The following is a 25,474-nucleotide window of genomic DNA, read 5'->3' as shown; positions in this document are numbered from 1 at the left end:
CTCTCTCTCTCTCTCTCTCCACTTTTTCAATTAATTGGTTTCATCTAAATTTACTGAAGTACCATTTTGGCCTAGAGTCCTTGAAGTCTTATTGTTTAATCTGCATCAAGAGCTACTATTGGTTCCTTTTCATAGAGAGACATACAGTACAATAATATTCTGGCTAATTATTGGAGCTTTTTATTCTTAAACTTTCCCTCGACAGAGCAAGTTGTCATTATTTATAAGTCTCCTTGTATTCAAGTAACTGAGGTTTGGATTAAACCCATTCAATTCACAGGACCAGTCAATTAAACTAATTGCTAGAACTCAAAAAAAGATCAACTGGCTATGCTTCACACACCCCTGGAGGTCCCTGGACCCAGTTTGATAAATCCCTGCATGTCCCCAACAAAGTAGCTATCAAACAGTTCTTATACCAAGATCAAATCTCAACGAATGTAGACACAGTGATAAGAAAACTGTTATAAAACACCAGCTGAAATTACAAAGGCATGATGTGCAATAATACAGTAAAGTAGAGAGATTTCTAAGGCTCAGATTTCTCTGCATGAGATTTTCATCTAAATATAGAAAGCCATATCTGTGCTCTGGCTTGATAGAAAAACTCTTAAAGTAAAAACACATGATCTTCGTGCAGCTTTGAGTGAACTAGCAGTCACTTCAGTGTAACTGTAATGCAGTACTTGAAGTTCTTAACCACTATCCAGTGCTATAAATGAGCTGCAGTATGAAATGAATTACTATGTCTCAGTAAAGTTCATCAGAATATATAAGATGCCTTCAGACATTTGCTAGGTCAGGCTAATGCCTAGTCTTAGCCTCAGATGCTCATCTCATGGAATATAGATGAATGCAATCTTCTGTACATTTTTCTCGTCACAACCTTCAGAGTCTGATACTGATTTCATTGTTTTTGTTGATGTGCTAGGGGAAAAGTTTTATGGCTGGTCATCTGCTATGCACATGAAATTGTCACTTTCTATGAAAAGTAAGTATTTCTTGGCTACATTTTCTTTCTTTTTTTTTTTTTTGATGAACATACCAGACTGTTTGGCTTCCAAGACTAGCTAATGCCCTGCCTGCTGTAGATCAAAGCGGAGAGAAGTCCCAGACTCGTTGCTGCTTTATCAAACCTGCCATGCTAAATGAATTTTCAGACTACGACGTCAGGTTCGTCCAGCTTTATTAAATGATCAGGAGCCCTCTTTATGGTCCTGCTCGAATGAGTCTTGGCACTCAACGAATGGAGACACCAGGCAGCCATGCCAAAAACTGTCTTATCTCGATGGACCAGTTCATTATCACTTTCTAATTACAGGTGGATTTCCAGGTGGATTCATTACCTGCTGGGGCTCAGTAATGGGTGCGCTCAGGAGGAGTGCGTGTGTGTATGTGTGTTGGTGCCTAGGGCTTAAATTACAGTGAGAGGGATGCAGGGGGTCAGGGACGGTGTGTGCACGGATAGGGGTTGGGGTTTTCTTTTCAGCTACTCTGTCAAGTCTCTCCATTATTCATAAGATGTGTGAGTGTATGTGTGTGTGTGTTTGGGGGGGGTTGATCGCTCCTTAGTGCAAACCATACTGTAGCAAACAACAAATGGACAGAAGTGTGTACATATAATATGTACATGTACATACAGTATATTACCAATTTATTAGATGTACTGATCAGCCTCATTTACTAATAAAACTAGATCTAGAAGACTAATGTATGCATATATTCTGTGTATATATGTAATAAGATCAATATAAGACTCTCTAAGATGATTCTATACTTACTTTTATTTTATTACTTATACATGCCCATATTCTACATTTATTGCTGCAGGACATGCTACGAGGACATACCTCTCATATCAGGGCATATATCTTTTTAGTCTCACACACACACAGATAAGAAGTGAAATCCACCACCTCAGAGGTTACAGCCCAGCTCAGCTGTAACAACATAAATTATACACTAACCAACTCCGGTGGCTGAAAAATTGCTTTCTGAAATCCGTGCTGTGTTGTTGTGGCACTGAGTGTAAGCTGTTAAGTCATAAGAGGTTAGAACGGCACGTGTGGGGCCGGAGCATGAGCTAATGTGATGTTTGGATAGTCTTGGAGGGTCTGCAGCTCCCTCTTCGCTCCTTACACACACACTCACACACACACACACACACATATGCAGAGGAGGAATGGCACATACTGCTGCTCTATAAACCAGAGCATAACTTTTTAAATTTTATATACTTGACACACATAAAGGTAAAAATGGCAAAGCTTCCAGAGAAGAGTTCAAAGCTGTAATGGGCAAGGTTATATTGATATTAAATTGCTATTTACAAAATTCATAGATGTTTAGAGTCTCTCCGTCTGTGTAAACCCACAGAAAGACTCTCCATGTTGTTTATTTGCCAGTAGAAGCTACATAGAGGTGCCATTTTGGTCATCTTCTCATCTCATCTAAAACTGGACGAGTTCATGCATTCCTGGCAGTTGATCACGACTTTATTAAGCCTGTTGTGTTTGTGCCTTTGACAAAACGTAATGGTAGAAAGTCGTCCTCTGTCTTCTCAGGTCTTCACTCGTCTTTAAATGGAGCGCTGAAGAGAAGTTAAAAGATAAATTAAACTGAAGTATTACAATCAATGCCACTTTAATATGTACTCATTTTATCCCCATGTGCAGAAAGCAAGTTGTTGCAAACCAAGCTTATTTCATCAGACTAATAAATGTTATCATGATATACAGTGAAACACATGTTCATAATAATCAGACAGTCCAATACAGATAATCCATCTATTTTCCATACCATTTATCCTACACAGGGTTGTGAGGGAGCCTGGAGCCTATCATAGTGGACTTGGGGCACAGGGGCACAATCACGCACACATTCATTCACACACTACGGGCAATTTGGAAATGCCAATCAGCCTACAACGCGTGTCTTTGGACTGGGGGAGGAAACCGGAGTACTCAGAGGAAACCCGGGGAGAACATGTAAACTCCACGCACATCGGATTCGAACCCTGGCGGTCCAAGGCAAATGTGTTAACCACTAAGCCACCGTGCACACAATACAGACAATTTGCATGATATATTTAAATATTCATAGTGCAAAAGTATCTAAATAAAGCTCAGGGATCCAACGAATGAATGGTGCTCCCCCGGGCAGTGTGGGAAGATCTTTGTTGGTTGGTGCTGATATTCAGGTGATGTTAAACGTCTGAAGGAGTTTTAACTGACACTCAGTGCCAAAAGCATTCTTCTGGCTTCTGTGTACCACATTCAGGAAAACAAAATAAACCTACAGAAAGCTGTCAGAGTGAAATAAATAAAAAAAACAGTCTTAATGAGTTCAGAAATCTTTGCAAGAAGTTATGTATTGAAACAAATAAATCAGTTGCCTTTGTCGTTTTTCACTATCTCAGAAGAAACAGGATTTTAAAAATCCCCACTCCACTTTCTCATTTGGAGCCTCCCGGTAAACCTCCCTTCCCTGCCTGGCCTTTAAAACTATACATTTATATTTAACTACACAGGATCTGATTTCCAGTGATATCTCACTAGTGTCAGGTATCTGAGCGTATTTGTGTCCAAAGAAGCATAAAGATGTGTTTTGACAGCGTGAGAATGAATAAGCCATGCTCCCTCCGTGAGCTGGTGTCGTGGTCCTCAGCAGTGTCTAAGTCCAACCTCCACCTTTTCTTTTTTTTTTAATAAAGTATGCTAGTGCCAGTACTATTATTATGGTTTAGGATCAGAAATCAGCACAATAAGATGAAACAGCTTAAGTTAATGTTTTTGCTACATTTTTTTCATCGTCTTTGCTTGAGTTGCTCCTGAAAGCATAATGTTCATTGCATGGCTTTTTAAAGAGAGAGTATAGATGATGGCAAAAAAACACTTCAGTTTACACCTTATGTCAGTTAATTAAATAAATTCAGTCATTTGAAATATTCTTCCAATACATTCATGTTGTTCATCAAACTGTGTAAAACATAAGGACTGGAATAATGTTTTATTATTATTATTATTATTATTATTATTAATATTATTATTATTATTGTGGTGGTGGTAACAGAGTGATGCAGCGGGTAGTGTTGCTGCCTCACAGCTCCAGGTCCTGGGTTCGATCCTGAGCTCAGGTTACTGTCTGTGTGGAGTTTCACATGTTCGCTCTGTGTCCGTGTGTTTACTCCGGGGTTCTCCGGTTTCCTCCCACCTCCTGAAAACATGCAGGTGGGTGAGTTGATTATGCTAAATTGCCCCAAGTGTGAATGATTGTGTGCATGGTGCCCTGCCATGGTCTGGCGTCCCATCCAGAGATAATGATGATGATGATGATTACTATTGTTGTTATTTGTATGTTCATGAAGTTTATATTTTAGAGCCAAAGATGAATATGACTTGAGATAAAATACAGTGTCAGCTTGCACATTCTAAACCATGTTATAGCCTATTATTCTAAAAATGTAATTTGCTTTGTTCAGGCTCATTTCTTTGTTTTGAGATTAAATGAAAAGTTTAAGTTGTTTTTTTTTTTTTGTCTTGCAGATTATACATCAGCTTGTGTCTTTTTTTTTGTTTGTTTGCAATTCTCTGCTTGTTTAAGTTAGAAAAACAAAGGGCATCATATAATTCAGTGTAATTAATTTAATAAGTAAATAAAAATATGCTAAAAAATATCAGATAAATGTATACTGAGTTCTGTATATTGTGAGCTATATTGGGAAAAGTAGATCAGCTAAATTTCATCTGGAAAAATGTCAGTCAAATTTGTAAAAAATAAATAAATAAATAAATAAATAATCTAAAGTTAAGAAAAGGGTAAAAGTTTTTTTGTTTAATCTTCACTGTGGTTAAAGAAGAGCGCGCGCTTCTGCTGCTGCCACTCCGTGCGAGCGCGCGCGCGCGTGTGTGTGTGTGTGTGTGTGTGTCGGCGCGCGCTGGCGGGTTTTAAAGCTCGCGTGAGAACTTGGTGATGTCAGAGCGGCTCGGGTCATTTGAAGGTTAGCAGCCTGGGAAGGGTTCATGGAGAGTTCACTCGCATACATTAAGCAATCCAATCTTTCACTCTGCGCGACAAAAAAAAGAAAGAATCTAGTAGGAAATGAGCTGCGCGGAGGCAGGAGAAGTCATTCGTCATCGACCGGGGGAGAGATGCGCTTTTAAACTCGATCTGCGTTGTTTATAAAAAAATATATCTGATCGGATAGAGGACAGTCCTTCCTGCGCTGGAGAGAGAGAGAGAGAGAGAGAGAGAGAGAGATACACACATAGCGGGAAATCACTTACAGTACATCTGTTGCATTTTCCTGAAGAAGAAGAAGAAGAAGAAGAAAGAGAAGGAGAAGGAGTGAAAATGATGCACTGTCACTTTTTTCACTGCACCGACCTTCCTCAGTGGTGATGAACTCTGTCACTCTGTCGGACTGAGCAGAAAACTCATCTACACTTCAATGGAGTTTTTGGATGCACTTTTGCAAGACGCAAAACATTTGCAAGACTAAAGGAGGAAGAGGAAGGAAGGGAAAAAAACGAGGGGAAGGCAGAAGGAGCTTGAGCTTGAGCCTGAGGGTGCATGTCCACCATGTTCGACTGCATGGATGTTCTGAGTCCGGGGCAGATGCTGGATCTGTGCAGCGCCAGTCCGGCGTGCATGCTGCAGGAGAAGGCGCTGAAGGCGTGTTTCAGCGGAATCCCACACACAGACTGGCGGCTCCGGCGCAGCGCGCACTGTACGTCCAGCACACACACACACACACACACACACTCTCACACACTTTCTCACACACACACATCCTCCTGCTGCTTTATGCTTTACTCTCATAATGTCCAGAACTACATTTACTTTCTAATTAAGATCTTTTTGTTTTGCACTTTTCATTCATGTCCCATTTTAAGTATGATGTATACACTCACACGCACACACTCTCACACACTGTCTCTCTCTCTCTCTCTCACACACACACACACACACACACTCTCTCTGTCTCTTACACTCTCACACACTCATACTCATCCTCCTGCTGCTTTATTCTTTACTCTCATAACGTTGAGGAATATATTTATTTTCTAATTAAGATCTTTTTGTTTTGCACTTTTCATTCATGTCCCATTTTAAGTATGATGTATACACTCACACGCACACACTCTCACACACTGTCTCTCTCTCACACACACACTCTGTCTCTTACACTCTCACACACTCATACTCATCCTCCTGCTGCTTTATTCTTTACTCTCATAACGTTGAGGAATATATTTATTTTCTAAGATCATTTTGTTTTGCACTTTTCATTCATGTCCCATTTTAAGTATGATGTATACACTCACACATTCTCACACACACTCTCTCTGTCACACACACACTCATACTCATCCTCCTGCTGCTTTATGCTTTACTCTCATATCGAGGAATATACTTCTTTTCTAATTAAGATCGTTTTGCTTTGCACTTTTCATTCATGTCCCTCTTTAAGTATCATGTATACACTCTCTCTCTCTCACACAAACACACACACACACACGCACTTTCACACACTCACACGTACTCATCCTCCTGCTGCTTAATGCTTTATTCTCATAATGTCGAGGAATACATTTATTTTCGAATTAAGATCATTTTTTGCACTTTTCATTCATGTCCCATTTAAGTATGATGTGTGATGTGAAAAAAGCACTAAACTGTACCTTTCCCTGTGCCTTAAATATCTATCTTTAACACGATAATATCTATATAGTGTACCATGAATTAAAAAAAAAATCAAGTACTCTTTCATCTCTAGCTACCTTTAGAGTAATACTTTAAAGATGCACTATACACACCTCTCCAGGTAAAACACAAGTTAAAATACACCAAAGGAACAAAAGATGTACGCTCGATGATACCACCATGAAGTGACAAGGAAAGGTACAGTTTAGTATCTTTTTTTCCTGGAGGGTGTCATAATGTCAGTGAGCAATCATCCGTCATCTTCCTTAACAGTCTAGGAATGTAAATCATCTTTCTTAAGTTTGTTTAAGTGATAACTAAACTGGTGAAATGTGACAGTTTCAGAAATAAAGGTACCTAAATGTACTTTTCCTTGTTGCTGTTGCTGTGTTAGCATTAATTGTGCATGCTTTGTACCTGTAGTATGTATCTTTTAACTAGGAATGGGTGCATGTGGTGTGCCTTTTATTTTAATTAGTTTTAGAGGTTTCTTAAGGTCCATTTATGTACCTTAAATTATTTTTAAAGGTTTCCACAGGTCGCCTTGATGGTACCAGACCTGAGCGTGCATAAAGCACTATTTTGGAAACTGTTGTCATTTTGTAGTCACACAGCCTGTAAAAGCACAATATCAAACATTCAGTGTGCATGTAAAACCACACAATAGTATGTAAAGATTAATGAGGAATTTGTAAGGAAAGGGCACTATTTGAGACTGCTGAATGCTCGGTATTTGAAGTGCGGACACGAAGGTCCTGTACGTCGCGTGTCAAACATCACGCCGTTCCTCACCTGAGGGGGGACAGATAACGTTGAACAAACACTAGCGCACTTTGACAGATATAGATAAATAACTCTGGGGAGATTTCAGTAAGTTTGTCTGCTAACAAGTTCAGCACATGTTTCTGCGTCTGCGCTCTGACCTCCGTGTGGCTTTGAAATTGACCCGACGTGCCACATTCGTTGCATTCCTTCACTGTTCACTACACTACAGGACCTGTCGAGCCTGACAGAAAGTTATAATCAGAGACGCTGGAGCTTGTGTAAATAGCACTTTGGCTCCACTTCAAGGCTCCAACCTTAATAAATAGTACACCTCCATACACTGTCAGAAAAAAGGCTACTTGTGTCTTCTTTCACTTGGAAATGTTCATATAGAGCACCTTTAAAAAAAGATTTAGGTACATAATTGGAATGTATAGCTTTAAAGGTACACTGTATACATAGTCAATGTATAAATGGTGTATGCTTGAGAGTACACTCCAGCAACAGCAATAGTACCCTAGTTTAGCACCCTTTTTTCTGAGAATGTAGCCAATGCAACATTGACAGTCTATTTTCTTGTGTAATGTGCTTTTTGGACACCGCCTCGTCGAGTCAGAGTGAGTGGAAGTGTTTGTTTAGCTACCTGATTTATATTTATCTACTGTAAACACCACACTTGAGATAATGCTAAGCGCAGACGTAGGCTCCTGCTATTTCCCCGGTGTGTATGTGTTATGGGCTCTGAGAGCCACAAATCACACAAAAGTGTCAACACTCGCTCGCTAGCTGTCCACTGGCTAGTGATCCTGAGCCCAGACCGCAATTCTATCAAAGTGGTAATGTTGCTGACAGTAAACTTGTCACTCATGTACAGTAAGTCAGTGTAAACATTATGGAGGAATGCAATATCATTTATGACTCGTGGCTGACATTTACTAATATTAATAACTCCAATGTCTGTCATTTATTAACATACTTAAGATAATGCAACAGTTTAATTCAGTATGTGCAAAATTATAGTGATTTATAATTATTTATTTACCACTGATGGAGACTATAAGCTATCATTAATGCTTTTTTAAAATTTATTCTTGTTCATAATACTTTTTGTTAGGCTAATAAATACGGCATAAATTGCATCAGTTATGAATATATCCTAACTATAGGCTAAATATCCTGTGTGTGAAGTCTCACGACTTTCAGATGTGAGTAATTGCATTATATGCTTGGTGGTTTTTAGACACTTCACATGTTCACATAATTTTAATGTTTTTGTTTTTTACATGATTCATTTATTTTCACATTAATTTATTTAGGAACACCTATTATGCACATGATGTCATGTGTAATATCAGTGCATTATTTGTGAATTGTATGAGATTTTTCAATAAGGGTGTGTGTGTATGTGTGTGTGTGTGTTTTTGTGTGAGTTTTAACATAGCATTGAATAATTAAAAAATGTGCAGTATGAAATAATTACAGAAAAGTAAGTAAACAAGTTTGCAAGCCTGAAGGTGTAACTATAAGTTGGCCGATGTGTGTATGTGTGTTTGGGAATGTTTTTATAACTTGGTGAAGATCAAACGTCCCCACAAGGATAGGAATATCTGACAGGTTTTACCTTTTATTTAAATTATATGCAAACAGGTTAGGTTTAGATTTAGGTGACTAGTGTCGAAGGTCCTCACAAGGATAGTAAGACAAACTTGTGTGTGTGTGTGTTGTTTACCTGATATTTCAAAAGTCTGCTCTTGATGGGTCAACTGATAAATATAAAAAAAGAGCAATGCCTCCGCTTATCGGTCGTATAATCATCATTTCACAGCTTATTATAGCACTTGTATTGTGTGTCTTGGTTAAGCAACCGAGAGTGATTAAATCCCATTAAACATTCTCATACCCCATCACTTTGACCAATTATGCCACCTAAGTGGCCTTTATTTGCATCTCAATGGATTAGAAAATCACTGGCATTAGAGTCCAGTGGTAAATTGCTCTGATAAAGCCCTGCTTGGATTTGTCAGTAGTGTAATGAACTGGAATAAGAGAATGCTGATCGGGGTTTTCAGCTCTTTGTGTTCTTCAGATGAGAATCTTTGTGCTACCACATCGTGAGCCGCTCTTTTATGTTTTAAATAAGAACCGGGCTTTGATTTGAACGGTATCACATCAGGGTCATTGAAACATATTTATTTATTTGCGACAAAAGAAACCAATCCGGTTATTAATTAAGCGCTGAAGAGATTCAGCATTGCTTAGATGTTAATTAGGAATGATCAGAAGGAGATGTAGGAGAAGATGCGCTATAGCTGAATACACTGCAGTTTCACATTCAGTATTCTGTATGTGTGGGGCAGAAGTTGCTTCTTTGGCTAGCTAAGGTGCGTTAATTATGCAGCAAATGTGCAGTGCGGTGCAGTTACACAAGCAGAGTAACATGAAGTATATACAGCATTACGTAAATAAGATTAAGAATCGTATATACAATATACAATACAGTATATACAATAAGTACATGGCAATGTGGATATGTGCAGTGATGTAAAGTGTCACACAGGCTTTAAGTGTTCAGACAGTGATGTCTACAATTCTGATGTGAATGCAGAAAGTTGATGTGCAAGCAAATTCATAGATAAATAAGCGTAAAATGTTTCACATACTGAGATTTTTTTTTACTTTGTTCTATCTTTCATTATGTGTCTAAACGAAAATCTTTGAAATTTGAAATCTCTCAAATGATCTTAAATCAGCCTAAATGAAAAAGACCACATTAATGTCTTAGTTGCAAATTTAGGCACTCTCAGAAAGTATATCATGCTCGTTTTATCCCATGAAAGTGTTTGAGGAGATTAGAGCGAGATTTTAGTGCCTCGCATTCCCTTTGTCTGTGCGTGATTGGTGGCAATTAGGCTCTTTTCCGCTCTCCCTGCTGTAGGCTTAAGCACCTTTGAGCAGGACTTGAAAGGTCATTAGCGCTGCTTGCATGCCGAGTTAATTTTGCAGGCACGACAGCTGAACGGGACAGAAAAAAGCTGCGCGACGACTTTGAAACAAGATGAGGCTGTGGGATGCCAAGCGGCAGAGGACAGGGATGATTACGGAGTGTCGGGATGCCTGCTTTAAAAATGCAAAGCAAAGAAATTAAAAGAAATGATGCAGATGAAGGATATGATATGATGCTTTTTCAGATAATTAGCAGCAGGATGTGTTCACGTGCTCTTTTGCCATCGGCGAGTTCTACACACAGGGTTTTCCACGCTGCTGTTGAAGTGTGTTACAGACAGACAGCAGACATGTCCGAACAGCTCAGAGACCAGCAGCTGGATCGCATGCCTGCTGCATTTTAAATACCACTGCAAAGAATTCCAAGGATTAAAATGAAACACCTTCTTTTTTTCGTTTCTCAATTTTGTTAATCACATCAGCCTTTGTGTCTTGGTTTACACTTTAAAGAGACTCGCACCTGTTGTGTTAGCGGTGGAGAGGGTGAGTGACTCGGTCTAAGGTCATGTAGAGGTCACAGAGGGTTCAAGGGAAGGGGGTGCAGGCTGCACACCACACTGTTATGCTGTGTTTGACTCCGAAATGGGAATTCGGTACATGAAATTATGTCATTTTTGACCTTCAAAGTTCGAGCTACAAAAAAATTAATAAAAAAAAAACATGGACACCTCTGTGTTCGTCTTTTATTAACAACAATCCAGCCAGCTAACTGTGATAAGTGATGTGTATTTACCTCTTCAGAAGCCATGTTGATTTGACAACACATCCCGAGAAACCTTCCCGACATTCCCGAGTATTTCTTGCTCATTTTTTCTAGTCAAAGGTCAGAAGTTATGAGATTTAGATGAACACAGCATTACACCAGGAAGTTCTGAGTAAGAACCATGAAAGCTATAAAATCTGTTGACACAGCATATTATTCAGTTATTTATTTCAAACCATGTTATTCACTGACCGCTGAAATGTACGCATGATGAAGAGTTCCTGCTCATCCACGGGTTCTTGGAATTTAAGGGATTAATCATACACAGAGGGTTAGGCAGGTGATCATGTTCTTTTTCCCTTACTCCCCAAACCTGATTATTCATTTATTATTCAAATAATCCGGTTAATTCCCTCCATCTTTGTGTCTCTTGAAGACGAAACAAAATAATTCAGCTGTTTATTTTTAGCTCATTCTTTCCTGTGAAAGGTTCAATGTCCACATCAGTGAAATGTATACAGACAGCAAGTGCTGAGAAAAATCTGGATCTAATTTGGTGTAGCTTTTCCGTGAACTTTGCCTGCATGTTGCCTCTCTGATTGAATCCAGAGGGACAAAAGTGTGTGTGTGTGTATGTGTGAGGGTGTGTGTGAGTGTGTGTGTGAGTGTGTATATGTGAGTGTGTGTGTGAATGTGTGTGTGTGTGTGTGTGTGTGTTAGAAAGAGAGAGAGAGAGAGAGGTGGAATTTTCTGCCAGTATTGAGCAACTGTTCAATGTTGTTTGAACAAGCGCTCAAAATGAAGACAACTTCTGGGTGTAACGCAGCTCTAATCAATCCCGAATCAGCTAACCTCCCTCAGACACCTCCTGCCAAGACAACAAACTCTGGATAATGCCCCCAGAGACATGCAGGAAATGCCTGTGGATTCTCTCTCTCCCACTTGCTGCTTTGTTCCTCCATCCTTCACACTTCTACAAGCTCAACTCACTCCAACTTTGTCTGTCCTTTTCTGTGTACTTTTGCTCAGTTTATTTTCATTATGGTGTTTTGCCGAACGAGGCTTCCATGGTTACATCAGTGTGTTTGGAAAGGTAAAGTAGCAGACGCAGGATGTGTTCCGAGATGGCCATTAGGAGAGGAAAGCAAATGAAAAGCAGACTAGCTTGATACATGTTTTACACACTCACACACCTGAACACACACACACACACACGCACACATGCATGTGAAGTGCTATTTGAAATCTAGTTGTTAAATGCAGCAGGTTATATTTCCATTTGTGTTTATTTATTTGGCAAATGATATTTTTTTGTAAAGCAGTTAACATGCGAGATAGAATCCAATCCACTGAAATATTAACATAATGTTAATATATTAAAAAATAATAAAAAGTTAATAAATAATTAAAATTAATTTAAAAAATAGTAATTAGAGTAAAATTGTTAATTAAATAGTTAAATGATAAACAATCAGATCAATTAATAAAATGTTTATTTATTTGTTTCTTTGTTGGCTTGTTTAGAATGATTTATTTATTAATTATTAATTAATAAATAGTTAATTAAATAACGACTAGCTGCTGAAGATGTAGTACATATAGAGCTCATACTCTCTTTTTGGGATTGTTATTGTTACTGTTATTTTTATACCCTTTAAATGTGTGTGTGTGTGTGTGTGTGTGTGTGTGTGTTACACAGCTCAGCCGTGCTGTTTTCAGTTTGCTTTCCCCCCATTGAGAGAATGACTTGCAATGGGTGTGTGTGCGTGTGTGTTTGTGTGTGTGTGTGTGTTTCCTGCTTGACCCTGACAGAGAGTTCAGCCAGAGGCTAGAGGTTCAGCGTGACAAGCTACGAGATGTTTTTTCCTCTGCCTGCTTTTTTTTTTCCAAAGCATTTTTTCTCTCATTCTCTTTCTCTCAGCATTCGTCTAATGGCAGCCATGTGTATGTTAACATGCCCGAGTCCCCAGTCTACTGTGCCGGAGTGTAATCGGCCAGAAAATGGAGAAAATTTTTCGCTCTGTGCATCTGCCTTTTTTTTGTGCTCCATCTGTCCACAGGTGGTCCAACACCCCTCTCTGTGAGTTTCAAATATGCAGCAACATAGAGAGAGAGATGACTCTGTATCTCTCTCTCTCTCTCTCTCTCTCTCTCTCTCTCTCTCTTCTCTTTTCTATCAAGCTTAGAAATGCTATGAATATAAGGAGTAGTATGAAGTATGAATATAAACTCTCCTCTTTCTTTTAATTAATGAATTTAATGACCATGTATAAATTTATTTCTGTATCAAAATATCGTTTTAAAATTTAATTGATGATGCTGAGAGTGTGCAAAACGTCATTCCGAATACCATTACGGATTTAGAATACAAAATTTTCATTAGCACTTTTTGTGACGTCCTCACTGCATAATTTCATGTTATTTCATAGTGTTAAATTCTTCATTATTATTCTAAAATTTTTTTATTTTTGTTTAAAAAAAGCCACCTTTGAGCGAGTGTGTTTCAACTTTTATGTGTTAGTGTGCATTAATTCAGGCCATTTCATATACACAGTATTTATGGAAATGGACACATAGACACACAAACGGTCTTTACATGCTTGTGGACTGTCCTGAAGGAAGACCTGTGTGTAAATAAGAAATGGAGGTCAGGTTAAAAATGTGTGTAAAATTGTTTTATATTTAGAGGAATTTGTCTTTTATTATTTGTCCTTTTTATTTTCTGGTTAAAATAGTTTTAACTATTATATAGTAGTAGCGATCATTACATTTATTAGAAAAACCTGAACTGAGAAACGAATGCAAATTTATAGAAATGAAGGAGATGTCGTTGGACTGTATTTAATTTTATATGAACAAAGCTGTCAGACACTAACCTTGTACAAACACTAACCCTAACCTCTGTAGCTTCAGTCATGCAAGTTGTGCATTTCAGTTAGAGAAACTGAACCAAACACATGAAGTTTCTTCCTGGTAGTGTATTAATACAGTTCCAAATTTATCTCAGATTAAGCATTGTAAATAGGAGCATTTGGCACATAGTCTTCCTGAGTCATGTTCATGTTGTCTGCTTTACCTTCTGCAATGCATGCATTACGAACACCTCTTCTTCTGTATATTAACATATTTTCTAGACATCTCATTATATACATAGACCAGGGGTCACCAACTGGTGGACCATGGTTTGAACACAGGCCCAGCAAAGTATTTTAGCAGACTATACTGAGCACAAAAAAGTAAAAAAAAAAATCTGTAGCAGGGCCAATGAATGTATGGAAATTTTTTTTATTGCAGTTCAGCAACTACAGATGGATCAATCACGTGTTTATGTAAAATATTTAGTGGAAGGCAGCTCATCGGAACAGAGACTAGCTACAGGGCTAGAGACATTAGGTCAGAAAGCGGACAGATTGTACAGATTTTCATAAATTTTTTATTTTATTTATCCTTTCTGATCTGATTAGTGAAGTGATGACATGGCTTGTTTTTTTTTTTTTTAAAAAAACTATGAAAGCATAATGTTCAAAGATTAATAGACAAAGATGTCTGTGTTTATTTTCCAGCATCAAATTCCAAACAGATGTGTCTCATCTGTTCAGAGTTTAAGCCACAAGACAAAAGTGGTAGTGTGAAGCGGCACTGTGAAACACAACATAACCGCTTGGAATTCTTATTCATAGCCATAAACTAATCACTAATGGTTAAGCATTAAAAGTTAACTGTTGCCGCCATTCAGTTATATCAGTTGCTTATCCGGACTTCATAAGCAAGGAATTTTATGTAACTGGACCTTTACAAATACCCCTGACACAGACCATCACTGCACCCTGTAGTACAACAGGAATTGTGCATCATGTCTCTCATGATTAGAATTTATGTTTGAGTGTTGTGTGAACATCGTGTGTCCAGATGGAGAGGATTTAGAGTAGCCCAGGCCGGCTGCACTCCTTGTCGCTATATGACCTGACTTAAATAAAAACGGATGGCTGCCTGCCTTCATTAATTCAATCAGGTTTCACTCGGAGGAATCGTGGGTCTCGGAGTCGCGGGTCAGGAAGGGGCGTGATGCGAGATCGATATGGCAGTTTATCTGTCTACTGCAAGAAATCCCAACACAGAGAGAGAATGAGCAAGAGAGATAGAGAGGGTGAGCAATGAGAGCCTCCCACAATCAATGTGCACTTAGTTAGAGACTCGAACTGCATTTATTTACTCAGTTAATCTGGCCTCAGATCTGAGATGAAGGCGCAATGTGCTGCCTGAGCCTCACCGCAATCCAGCAAAACCTCATTTTCTTATTTGTTTTCTCACAGCCTCATTAGACTTGCTTAATTCATCAAGATGTATTGGGTCTTTTTTATTATTTTAAGTTATTTTTTATTGCTAATATGTGATTTACTACATTGCCAGGTTTTTACATTTTGCATTTAACAAAAGTGATGGATAGCCTAGGCATAATTTACTTAGTGGTGAATTGCCGAAGAATAATTTCCTTAATATTAATTTGATTTTTAAACATGATTTTTATTAAGAGAAATGGATCCAACCTGGCGCATTGTAAAAGGGTCACTGCGAGGTCTCCTCTCACAGAAAATAAACCCTGCACATATTGAGACATTTAAAAATGAGACACGAAGTAACTGGAATTCAGAGAGGAAATTAAAAGGACACAAGATATCACAAGAAGTATAATTAGCCATGTGGAGGATTATCTAGCATACTCGATCCCATTCCTTCTATTTTGGCACTGTTTAAATGCTACAAAATTTGCAGGAAGAACAAAATGTTAATCTGTCCTTTCTATGAACACTGTTTTTTTCTATCTTTGTGAGGACCTTCCATTGGCATAGTGGTTATTGTAGCTAATTAATGCTACGCTGCACCTAAATCAGGCACAAAAGCTAACCTCAGTAACACTGGCATCAAAATTACTGACATGGAGGTAAAAATGACTTGTCCTTGAATATGCTTATATTAACAATGCTATATATATATATATATATATGTGTGTGTGTGTGTGTGTGTGTGTGTGTGTTTATTTTAGGTATAACATGCTATAGTCACCATCTATAGGGACAGATTTCACACCCAGAAGAGTATGTTAGAATTGAGACACAGACAAAGAGATATTTCTGCTGGTGCCTGAGGCTAATATAGCCTGAACTAGCAAACCTGATTTTACACACACACACACACACACACACACACAGTTTTTTTCTATCATTGTGAGGACCTTTCATAGACATAATGATTATTGCTATACTACATATAAACTTGTGCAATTTTTGTGAGGACCAGGTGATTGTGAGGACATTTGACCCTGTCCTATCATTGTGAGTATCATTTAGTCCTTTACAAACAACTAAATATGTGTGTACAAACACACACAAACACACACACACACACACTTTCATTTTTCTATCTTTGTGAGGACCTTTCATAGACATAAAGATTACTGTAGCTAATTAATGCAAAGAAAAAGAAAAAGCAGTTAAATGTCCCCACAGGGTCAAAACTGTCAGATATTCCTATTCTTGTGGGGAATTTTGTTCCTCACTAAGATATGGAAACATGTCCCCCACCCTCCCGACACACACATTGTTTTTTCTTATCTTTGTGAGGACATAATGGTGAATGCAATGTTACACATAAACCTGTGTATTTTTTGTTAGGACCAGGTGATTGTAAGGACACTTGACCCTATTCTATCATTGTGAGGACATTTAGTCCTTCACAAACAACTAAATATGTACACACACACACACACACACACACACACACACACGCACACACTGACATTCACTGACATTCACTGACATTGAGCTGTGTCTTCTGAAACTCTGAGCTGTCGTTATTTCTTTCTTCAATATTGATGAAAACATTAACAAAATAAACCCATTAAAAACATTGTCAATTTATTTCAGAGTGAGATTTCAGGATTTCTTCTGCACCATCAGGAGAGAAAACATGCCCCCCCCCACACACACACACACACACACACACACACACACACATGCACACCACATAGAGCAGAATAAATATAACAAACCGTCTACCAGAAAATATTATCAAAATAGATTTTACTCAGTTGATATTTATTACTCAAGATTATTTGCAACCTTTAAAAATCATCTTTTTAGCTGAACACAGTTTGCTTTGTGCTATATATTTTATTCAGACTGTAACACATGTACATAAAATAAACATTTTAATACATTAACGCAGTGGTAATTTTCTTCATAAGAAACACCTGATATTATGTAAGTCTTGTTTTTAAACATCTGTATGGAGATTTTTATTTTTCCACCAAATACATTTGACCTTTGCTTACTACATTTCAAATGAAAACTCTTTACTTACTATATTTTCAAACACTACATTATTATACACATCACTGTAATCTATCTGCTGCTACGTGTACTTTGTTTTTATGATTGCAGTTTACATTGTGACAGCTAGCTACTTGCATTCAGCTAGTTTGTTTCATTACAAGTTACTATCATGCTAACGTATGAGAGACTAGGAAAAAAGCTGTTAGTTAGCCTTAGCTAATTCCTAAACTCTTCAGTATTAGCTATGTATTAGCATTCTACTAGTTTGTATTGCTAGATTTATTATTATGGTAGCTACCAATTGGGGCATAAAACTGTTAGTTAGCATTATCTAATTCCTAAACTCTCAAATGTTATCTAGTTTGTTTTGTCAGAGTTATTAGCATGCTAGTTAACATTTGAGGGATTAGCACTAAATATGTTGTCAATGTTGGGTCCTTAGTGAGAGGGGCCTGAATTTATCATCAATAACTAAACTCAGTATGTGATTTGAGGCAGACATCTTTTTCTTTTGTGAATCTTTCTTGTACTTTCGTACGTAAATGTACTTTCATACTCATAAGTTTACGAGTTTATACTTTTGTGTTTATACTTGTGGAGAATTTGAAGCTATTTTTCAACTTTTACCAGCATATTTATTTAGATATGTAATTACAGTTTTACTTGGGTAAAGAATTTCAGTTCTTTCATCACCTCTGGCTTTCAGTCATTATTACGCTCATTTATTGTAACAAATATAATATATGACCAAATTGTATTGTATTGTATTGAATTAGCGTAACAAAACGGGTGATAATAACTGGAATAATTTTTGGTAGAGGACTTCTTTCTGTAGACGGTGCCCACTCCAACATGCGTGAAAAACACATTTATGTTTTATTTGTTGGTAAAAGCAGTGTTTTCTGAGTTAATCCGTTGGGCCGTGGCTAAGTGAATTTTGCTGCTCTGAGGATCTCTTCACAGCAGCGTAATCTGATCATCTGATCTGTTCAGCCTGAAGCTCAGGGTGTGATCAGGTTGCCTTCTTGTCTGCTGATACGGTCTGACCTGTAATGAACCACTTTACACCGCTTCAGTATTCTCTTTCTGTCCCCATCACATTATTGTGTCTGCTTTGTTTTAGATGATTTCATAGTGGGCTTTGCTTAGCTTCTTGGGTGAGACAGTGTAAAACTGATGTTCAAGATAAAAGATTTTTGTGTTAATATTTGTGTTAATTGTGGGGTAATGTGAAAAAGTCACTTTATGATTGCTGTATAACCCAATATACATGTAAACTTTAGCATCGACAACGTTAAATGCCACATCACACAGCAGCAGCATTGCAGCTGTTAAATTATTACCTGAGGAAACTGCTAGAATATGTTTAATATTCTTGCTAAGAGGAACATTGTTAGCCTTTCTGTAGTTTATCAAAGCAGTGTAGAAATACTTGTTTCCCTGATTTTTCGCCTCTTTAGAAAGTAGATTCACCTATTTTAAGAATCTTGTAGCACAGTTTAAGCAGTGATCCTTGAAATGACCCACTGTGGTGACTGTGATGGTCCCCGGTGTAAGGTGGTATGCCCCAGAGGTCCGACATCATAGATACTGTTCCACTGGCTGAAATCAACCACATGATCATATGGACACTAAATTTATATGGTATCACACAGCTGTCATACAGAGGGGCTGAAGGAAATGTAAAACTGCTAACAATCTAAAATTAACATGTAAATATTTAAGAATTAAAACACTTGGGGTTGTGCTGTTATAGGAAAATAATCAGTGACAGAGTGGTGTGAAATGACCCGATGGGAAGCGGAGTTACTATTATCACCCCAAAGCTGATTATTTTCCAAGTCCCTAAGTGTTTTGTTCCTCTTATACCCCAGCAATTTGCCAACGATTATAACTTTTTGTTCATTAAAGAATGATACATTGCACTTTTTATTCATTCATAGTTACATTTAATGCTGGAACATTTGCAAAAAAAAAAAAAAAAGTTTCTCATCACTTTTTCTATAGCAGCTATAAACAGTCATTTCCTCACAAGTGTTTGTTTTTGCTCTCTCTTGACGTTAATAAGACTTTGCAAAGTGTAAATTGCTCTTCACGAAGGCTGTCCTGTGTTGCAAAACTTACTGACTGTTACTAAGTACTGACACTGGAGACTCCTTCCATAAATGTAAAATAAATGGTGCCTTACAGAGGCCTTACAGTACCTTATTAGGCTTAGATTATGTGGAGTGTTCGCTGTACAAGTCCTAGTGAACGAGCTGTTACTATAGAAACGATAATATATTAGAACGAGTGCATTAATGTAAACCGTGCAGCCAGAACTTCTGTCAGAGCTGCTGGCCAATCAGATTCAAGAATTCAACAGAGCTGTGGTGTAATGAAGGTATTAAATAAGATTCAGTTACATGACAGGATAAGTAAATACTGATTGTGCAGACTATGTGATTTAATGGCTCTAATGCTAAGAAGTATTTGCTCTAGTAAATCACACAGCATTTTGGAGCTTTTCTTTCATGTGTGTAATCAGTGTTGTATCAATTTCCTGTTCCTGTTTCCTGAGTAGCAGTTTAACATTCTGAAAACAGAAACAGTTCAAAATGATGCAAGATAAAACCTGTCAAATATATTCATCATGCATATTTATTGTATTCATATTCATAAACTAATTCTACATATGGTCAAACTGACTTACAGGATCTGTGTTTGTCCACAGTGGTACCATGTGTTGTCTTTTCTGTTCTTGTGTAATCCATATTTTGTGTGTAATTTTGTATGTTGTCGGTCTTGTCTTGCCCGCAGCCATCGAGACACAAAGCAGTAGTTCGGAGGAATTGGTGCCCAGCCCGCCCTCGCCCCTGCCCCCTCCACGCGTCTACAAGCCCTGCTTCGTGTGCCAGGACAAATCCTCTGGGTACCACTATGGCGTCAGCGCCTGCGAGGGGTGCAAGGTAAGCTGAACACAAGCAAGATCAGTTCTCAAGAGCAGGAATGGGCATTTTGTGCAAAACTGCCTTTTAAATTTTCATGGAAAGGTTTCCTGACTGCTGTGTTGCCTTTTTTTGGTGCAAAAAAAAAAGAAAACATTTTTTCCACTGTTCAAGTATTAAGTGAGGAATAAAACTAGACAGGGTGTGCTTCTGTTATAGGAAAATCTTCCAATAACAGCACGCCCTGAAGTGTTTTATTCCTCTTGTACCACAGCAATTTGTCTTATTTTCAAGGTTTTCCATCCAAAAGTCACACTGTAAAAAATTAATTGTAGATCTTACAGTAATTTACTGGCAGCCTAGGATGCCAATGAAGTATATTTACAGTAAAGTACTGTAATATCAAACACAGTATTAAATAACACATAACCCAGTATGATGATGCTGAGCTGAAAGGTCTTGTTCAGGGATCCAGTCAAGGCAGTTTGGTGGTGCTGGGATTTGAACACATGACCTTCTTATCTGCAGTTCGAAGCCATAACCACTGAGCTACCACAGCTAGTACAACTAACTATATATATTGAATTTTACTTGACTGACTGTGTAAAGTGTTTGCACAGTTCAGGCTTTTATAATCTTTGTTCTAGTCTTTGGCTAATAACATTTTGAAGGAACGTAAGTGTGATCAGTAATTTCGCATGGGTATATATATATATATAAAACTTCTCATTTGTTGTCAGCCTGTTCATGGGCTCTGTATGAAGTGTTACGTTTTTGCTCTTGAATGAAGCAGTTGTAATCTGTCCCAGTCCCTGTGTTGTTTTCATGTTATTACCTTCGCTGAGTGTGCAGATAATTCAGTCAGATGCTTGTTGTACTTTCGTGCCTATGGGAAGTTTTTAAATATCCATACTGCAGCCTGCACCAAGCTGCGTGCATGCAGCTTCAAGGCTTTTTGAATTATTAAACGATTGGGCTTTGTGAGCTGCAGCACGAGCTTACTGAGCTAGAACTTTAGATCTGTGGAAAGGCCAGGTATTAAAAAAAACACAACAGTGTACAAAACCAGGCAGTATATAAAAAAAGAAGTACAGAGGCAAAGCTTGCAATCAAACATATATAATGTGCACAAGCAGAAGGGAAAGTAGCACTGGAAAACATGAGTCCTTTTGCGGAAACGTGTGGGTGATAATTAGAAGTCTGTTGATAATGAAGTCTGATAGTTTCCAAGTGAGTTGTCTGTGTGTGAGGGCGTGACACTAGAATAGACGTGCTGAGATCTTGATATCTAAGAGGCAAGATTGTCTCCGAGCGCCATTACACTCTTTAAGAGAGCATAAGGAGCATTTAAGGGCAGGAAACACACAGCATGAGGAGTTTGTGGGTAATTATGCTACAACACCGATTTTATTGTCAGGAATTCACATCTCTACAACAGGTGCTCTGCAGGTTTTCATCCAAACACACTTTAAACTTTGGTGTTTACTGACAGCAAAAAAAAAAAAAAGATCAGTTCTGTAAGCAGCAGTGGTGCAAACAGCTGTATCTGCTAATTCATTATCTTTATGAAAAACATCCTGAAGTGAGTGAGAGAAGAGGGCCATGATCCTCTCAGCGGTCTGTGTGTTGTGTGTGCACTGTAGTCAAAGAATGTTTGGAATGCAGAGACTTACAAGGAAGTGGTTCGTTCTCTCTCTCTCTCTCTCTCTCTCTCTCACACACACACACACACATTCAGCATTCTGAAAGAAAGGGAAAACTGAGATCAGTAAAGTTGCAGCTATATGTGTAATTCAATACACCATCAATACACCCACCAAACCTGTGAATTATTAGGAGATGCAGAAACACACACACATACACAATTCTCTCTCAATGTGTCCCTGTCTTGCCCTCTCTTACTTTCTCTCTCTCTCTGACTCTCTCTTTTAATCTCTGTGTCCCTCTCTTACTCTCTCTACATCTCTCTCTTTTACTCTCTGTTTCTCTCGCTCTCTGTCTGTCTTCCTCTCTGTCTCTCTCTTTTAATCTCTATTTCTGTCCTACCTTTACTATCTCTACATCTCTCACTCTTATACTCTCTGTTTTTTCTCTCTCTTTCTCTCTTTCACTCTTCTTCTGTCTCTCTCTTTCTGTGTCTCTCCCTTTTAATCTATTTTTCTGTCTCTATCTTACTCTCTGTCTTCCCCTCTGTCTGTTGTCCTCTGTGTCTCTCTCTTTTACTCTGTTTCTCTGTATCTCTCTTTCTTACACTCTGTCTCTATGTTTTTCTATCTTTCTCTCTCTCTCTCTCTCTCTCCCTCAGTCAGAGGGTCTCGAGGGAGGCATTCTGGTTGAGAAAAAAATCTGTTTGTTTTGGAGAATATGACTAATACAATGGAGCTTATCACTCTACATGGACTCAAAATGAGGAAGGGAAAGAGTGTGATGGTGAGGACAGAATGAAGCGAAGGAGGGAGGGAGAGAGAGGAAGATAAAAATAGCAGAATTCATGCTGGATTGGCGTTTGATTTCAGCAACAGTGAACTGACAGGATTAGAATGGGGATTATACATCCTTTCTGTGTCATATGTCTGTGCCATATACATAGCTCTGAGCAGACTGGTGCTAGGGGCAGATGTCTTTTTCCTTTTTTTATTCAGAAAGAGAGAGAGAGAAAGAGAGAGAGAGAGAGTAAATTTTGAGTTATCATATCAGGAAGCACTTAACCTTGCATCATGCTAGATGACATGCTGTCATGAGTCATTATGACAGTGTATGTCCGGTGATAAACAGCTCTCATGACAGTTACCAGTAACATAGTACTATCATAAAATTAGATCCAGTGACTGTTTATGTGTATTCTAGGTTGTATGTTTTTATTATAGATATTACACATATATATATTGTTGAATGTACTTGTATTATTATATGTATATTTAATGACAATTCTCAGTAATTCTTGACAATGTAGTAAGAAAGGCAATGTAGTAAGTGCTATAACTCCCCAGACCTCATAAAAAATATCACCTGACTTGCACATAATTTTACATTAAAGTTTATGAATTCCCTTATTGCCTAGCACTTTAAAGGACTAGTCATGAAAATCATCATGTCATTACATAGCATGACTGTTACAAAGCATATCATGATGTTTGTAATTTCTTAAACAACCTATGCTAATTATAATTAGAGTACAGATTTTGCAAGTGACATGAGTAATAGCGTTAAGCCATGGCATCCAACATTCTGACATTTATCATAGCAATTACTAGCAATGGTACCATGACAATGTTACACTATAGGTCATAAACCGTCTTGACAATTCAGCGTATGTTTACAGCATGGTTACATTATTTCTATAGTCAAAGCTATTTCCCAAGGACTTATATCCACATAGTCCCAATGACTATCCACAATAATTTGTTATTTAACAAAGAAAGTGTATCATTGATATGATGATGCTTTCTGTAAGGAACTGTTTATCTTGCATTTTTGGAAGGAGTCTCAGACACTCAGAGGTAAAGTTGTTCCTTTAGGTTTTCCACCACAGGAAAGTCTTCATGACAGGGGATATTGTGGTTTATAAGTGATAAAAGAAACTATCTTGTTTGTGAAACATTAAATGTAACCATAAATGGATAAAGAAGTATGACGTGTTGTGCCTTTATACATAAAAAATCAAATCATTGGCAAATTGCTGTAATCTAAGAGGAATAAAACACATCAGGACATGCCCCATTATTGATTCTTTTCCTATAACAGCACATCCCATCATGTTTTATTCCTTACATATCACATGTTCACTCCACCATCCAATCTGCTGTTTTAAAATCATCATAGCATCTAATATAAATGCCTTTTCCTAATTGTCCAAACAGTTTTGTTCATTAAATATTTCTGATCCTTCATTCTCTGCTTCATCGCTTTACAGAAGCATAAAAACACAAACACAGCCTGAGCAGATGGGTTTACATGCTGGTGTTTGTTTATCATGCTTTTCTTCCCTCCATCTGAGGAGCAGTTTTAGCATGGTTTGACGTGACCCTTTGTTTGATATAGACTCAGAGGTCTGATTAGAATTGGTAAAATGGCGTGGAAGCATATGGGCCACCAGAAGAGCATGCATATGCATCTGAGGCAGTGTGGAAAGGACACTCAGTCTCTAACGAAGCCAGAGTCGGGCTCTAAGGACGAGGCAGTCTGCTCGCTTTGTGACTCGCCAAAATCCTTTTTGACATTGGGATCTTTCTGGCGTTCGTCCTCTTCATCTTCATATTCTGTTTAATCTTCTTCTATTCCTCAGTAAAGAATAAAATCCTTCAAGAAAAAAACATAAAAGAAAGAAATGGCAATGTATATCCTTTAAGTCAGATATTTTTAAAGAATGATACTTTTTCATTATGTTTCATTTGTATATCTACTCACATACTGTGATGCTGGCAAGGAAATACTGCACATGTAATGTCCTGCACTAAAATTCTTCATTGTGATCAAGCCTGGCTTATAGGGTGTGACATTCAGTGGTTTTGATTTGCATCAGTCACAGCATAATGTTTCAAAAGCACTGGAGAATAACAGAGTGCAAATGTACTTCAAAAATGTTTGATCATAGAAACATTTCATGCTTATTTTGGAGAATTTGGTCTACTGTTATTTGGTGCTTTCTTACTTTGGTGAGCTCATAACCTGCATTTCGAATGAACCCTAAGAGAAACTGTCATCAGTTGTTTATTTGTAAAATTATTTTAGATGCTTATGTTCATATTCATTTGTATTCATCCATGTTCAGTAACCAGTTTATCCTGGTCAGGGCTGTGGTGCATCCGCATCTCTAAAACATGATGTGGGAATACATCCTGAATCAGACAAGTCTATCTCAGATCCATGATTCACATACAGATACACACACTCAATCACAACTAGGGGTAATTTAGTACCACATACATCTTCTACCATGTTTTGGGACAGTAAGAGGAAACCGGAGGACCCAGAGGAAAGTCGGACACAGGAAAACTTAGTGCACATGCTCAGGATTGAACCAGAAACCCTGGTGTGGC

The 25,474-nt window shown here is 38.0% G+C and overlaps 1 protein-coding gene across 2 annotated transcripts in view; it reads left to right on the top strand.

The window, feature by feature from the left end:
- The window catches only part of LOC113543808 (retinoic acid receptor beta), a 142,859-nt gene that overhangs the window by 74,487 nt on the left and 42,898 nt on the right, over positions 1-25,474 (top strand). The window contains exons 1-2 of one of the 2 annotated variants that reach the window (XM_026942280.3): positions 4,822-5,728; positions 20,308-20,456. In XM_026942280.3, the coding sequence (XP_026798081.1) occupies positions 5,572-5,728; positions 20,308-20,456 (306 nt within the window). In that variant the 5' untranslated portion in view covers positions 4,822-5,571. Of the gene's footprint in view, positions 1-4,821; positions 5,729-20,307; positions 20,457-25,474 lie in introns of those variants that run through there. The other variant, XM_026942279.3, reaches the window with a different exon arrangement.

Source organism: Pangasianodon hypophthalmus, chromosome 29 (assembly GCF_027358585.1).
Source record: "Pangasianodon hypophthalmus isolate fPanHyp1 chromosome 29, fPanHyp1.pri, whole genome shotgun sequence".
NCBI classification, from domain to species: domain Eukaryota; kingdom Metazoa; phylum Chordata; class Actinopteri; order Siluriformes; family Pangasiidae; genus Pangasianodon; species Pangasianodon hypophthalmus.
Note: the sequence above shows the minus strand (reverse complement) of the source record. Positions and strands in the feature narration are given on the sequence as shown.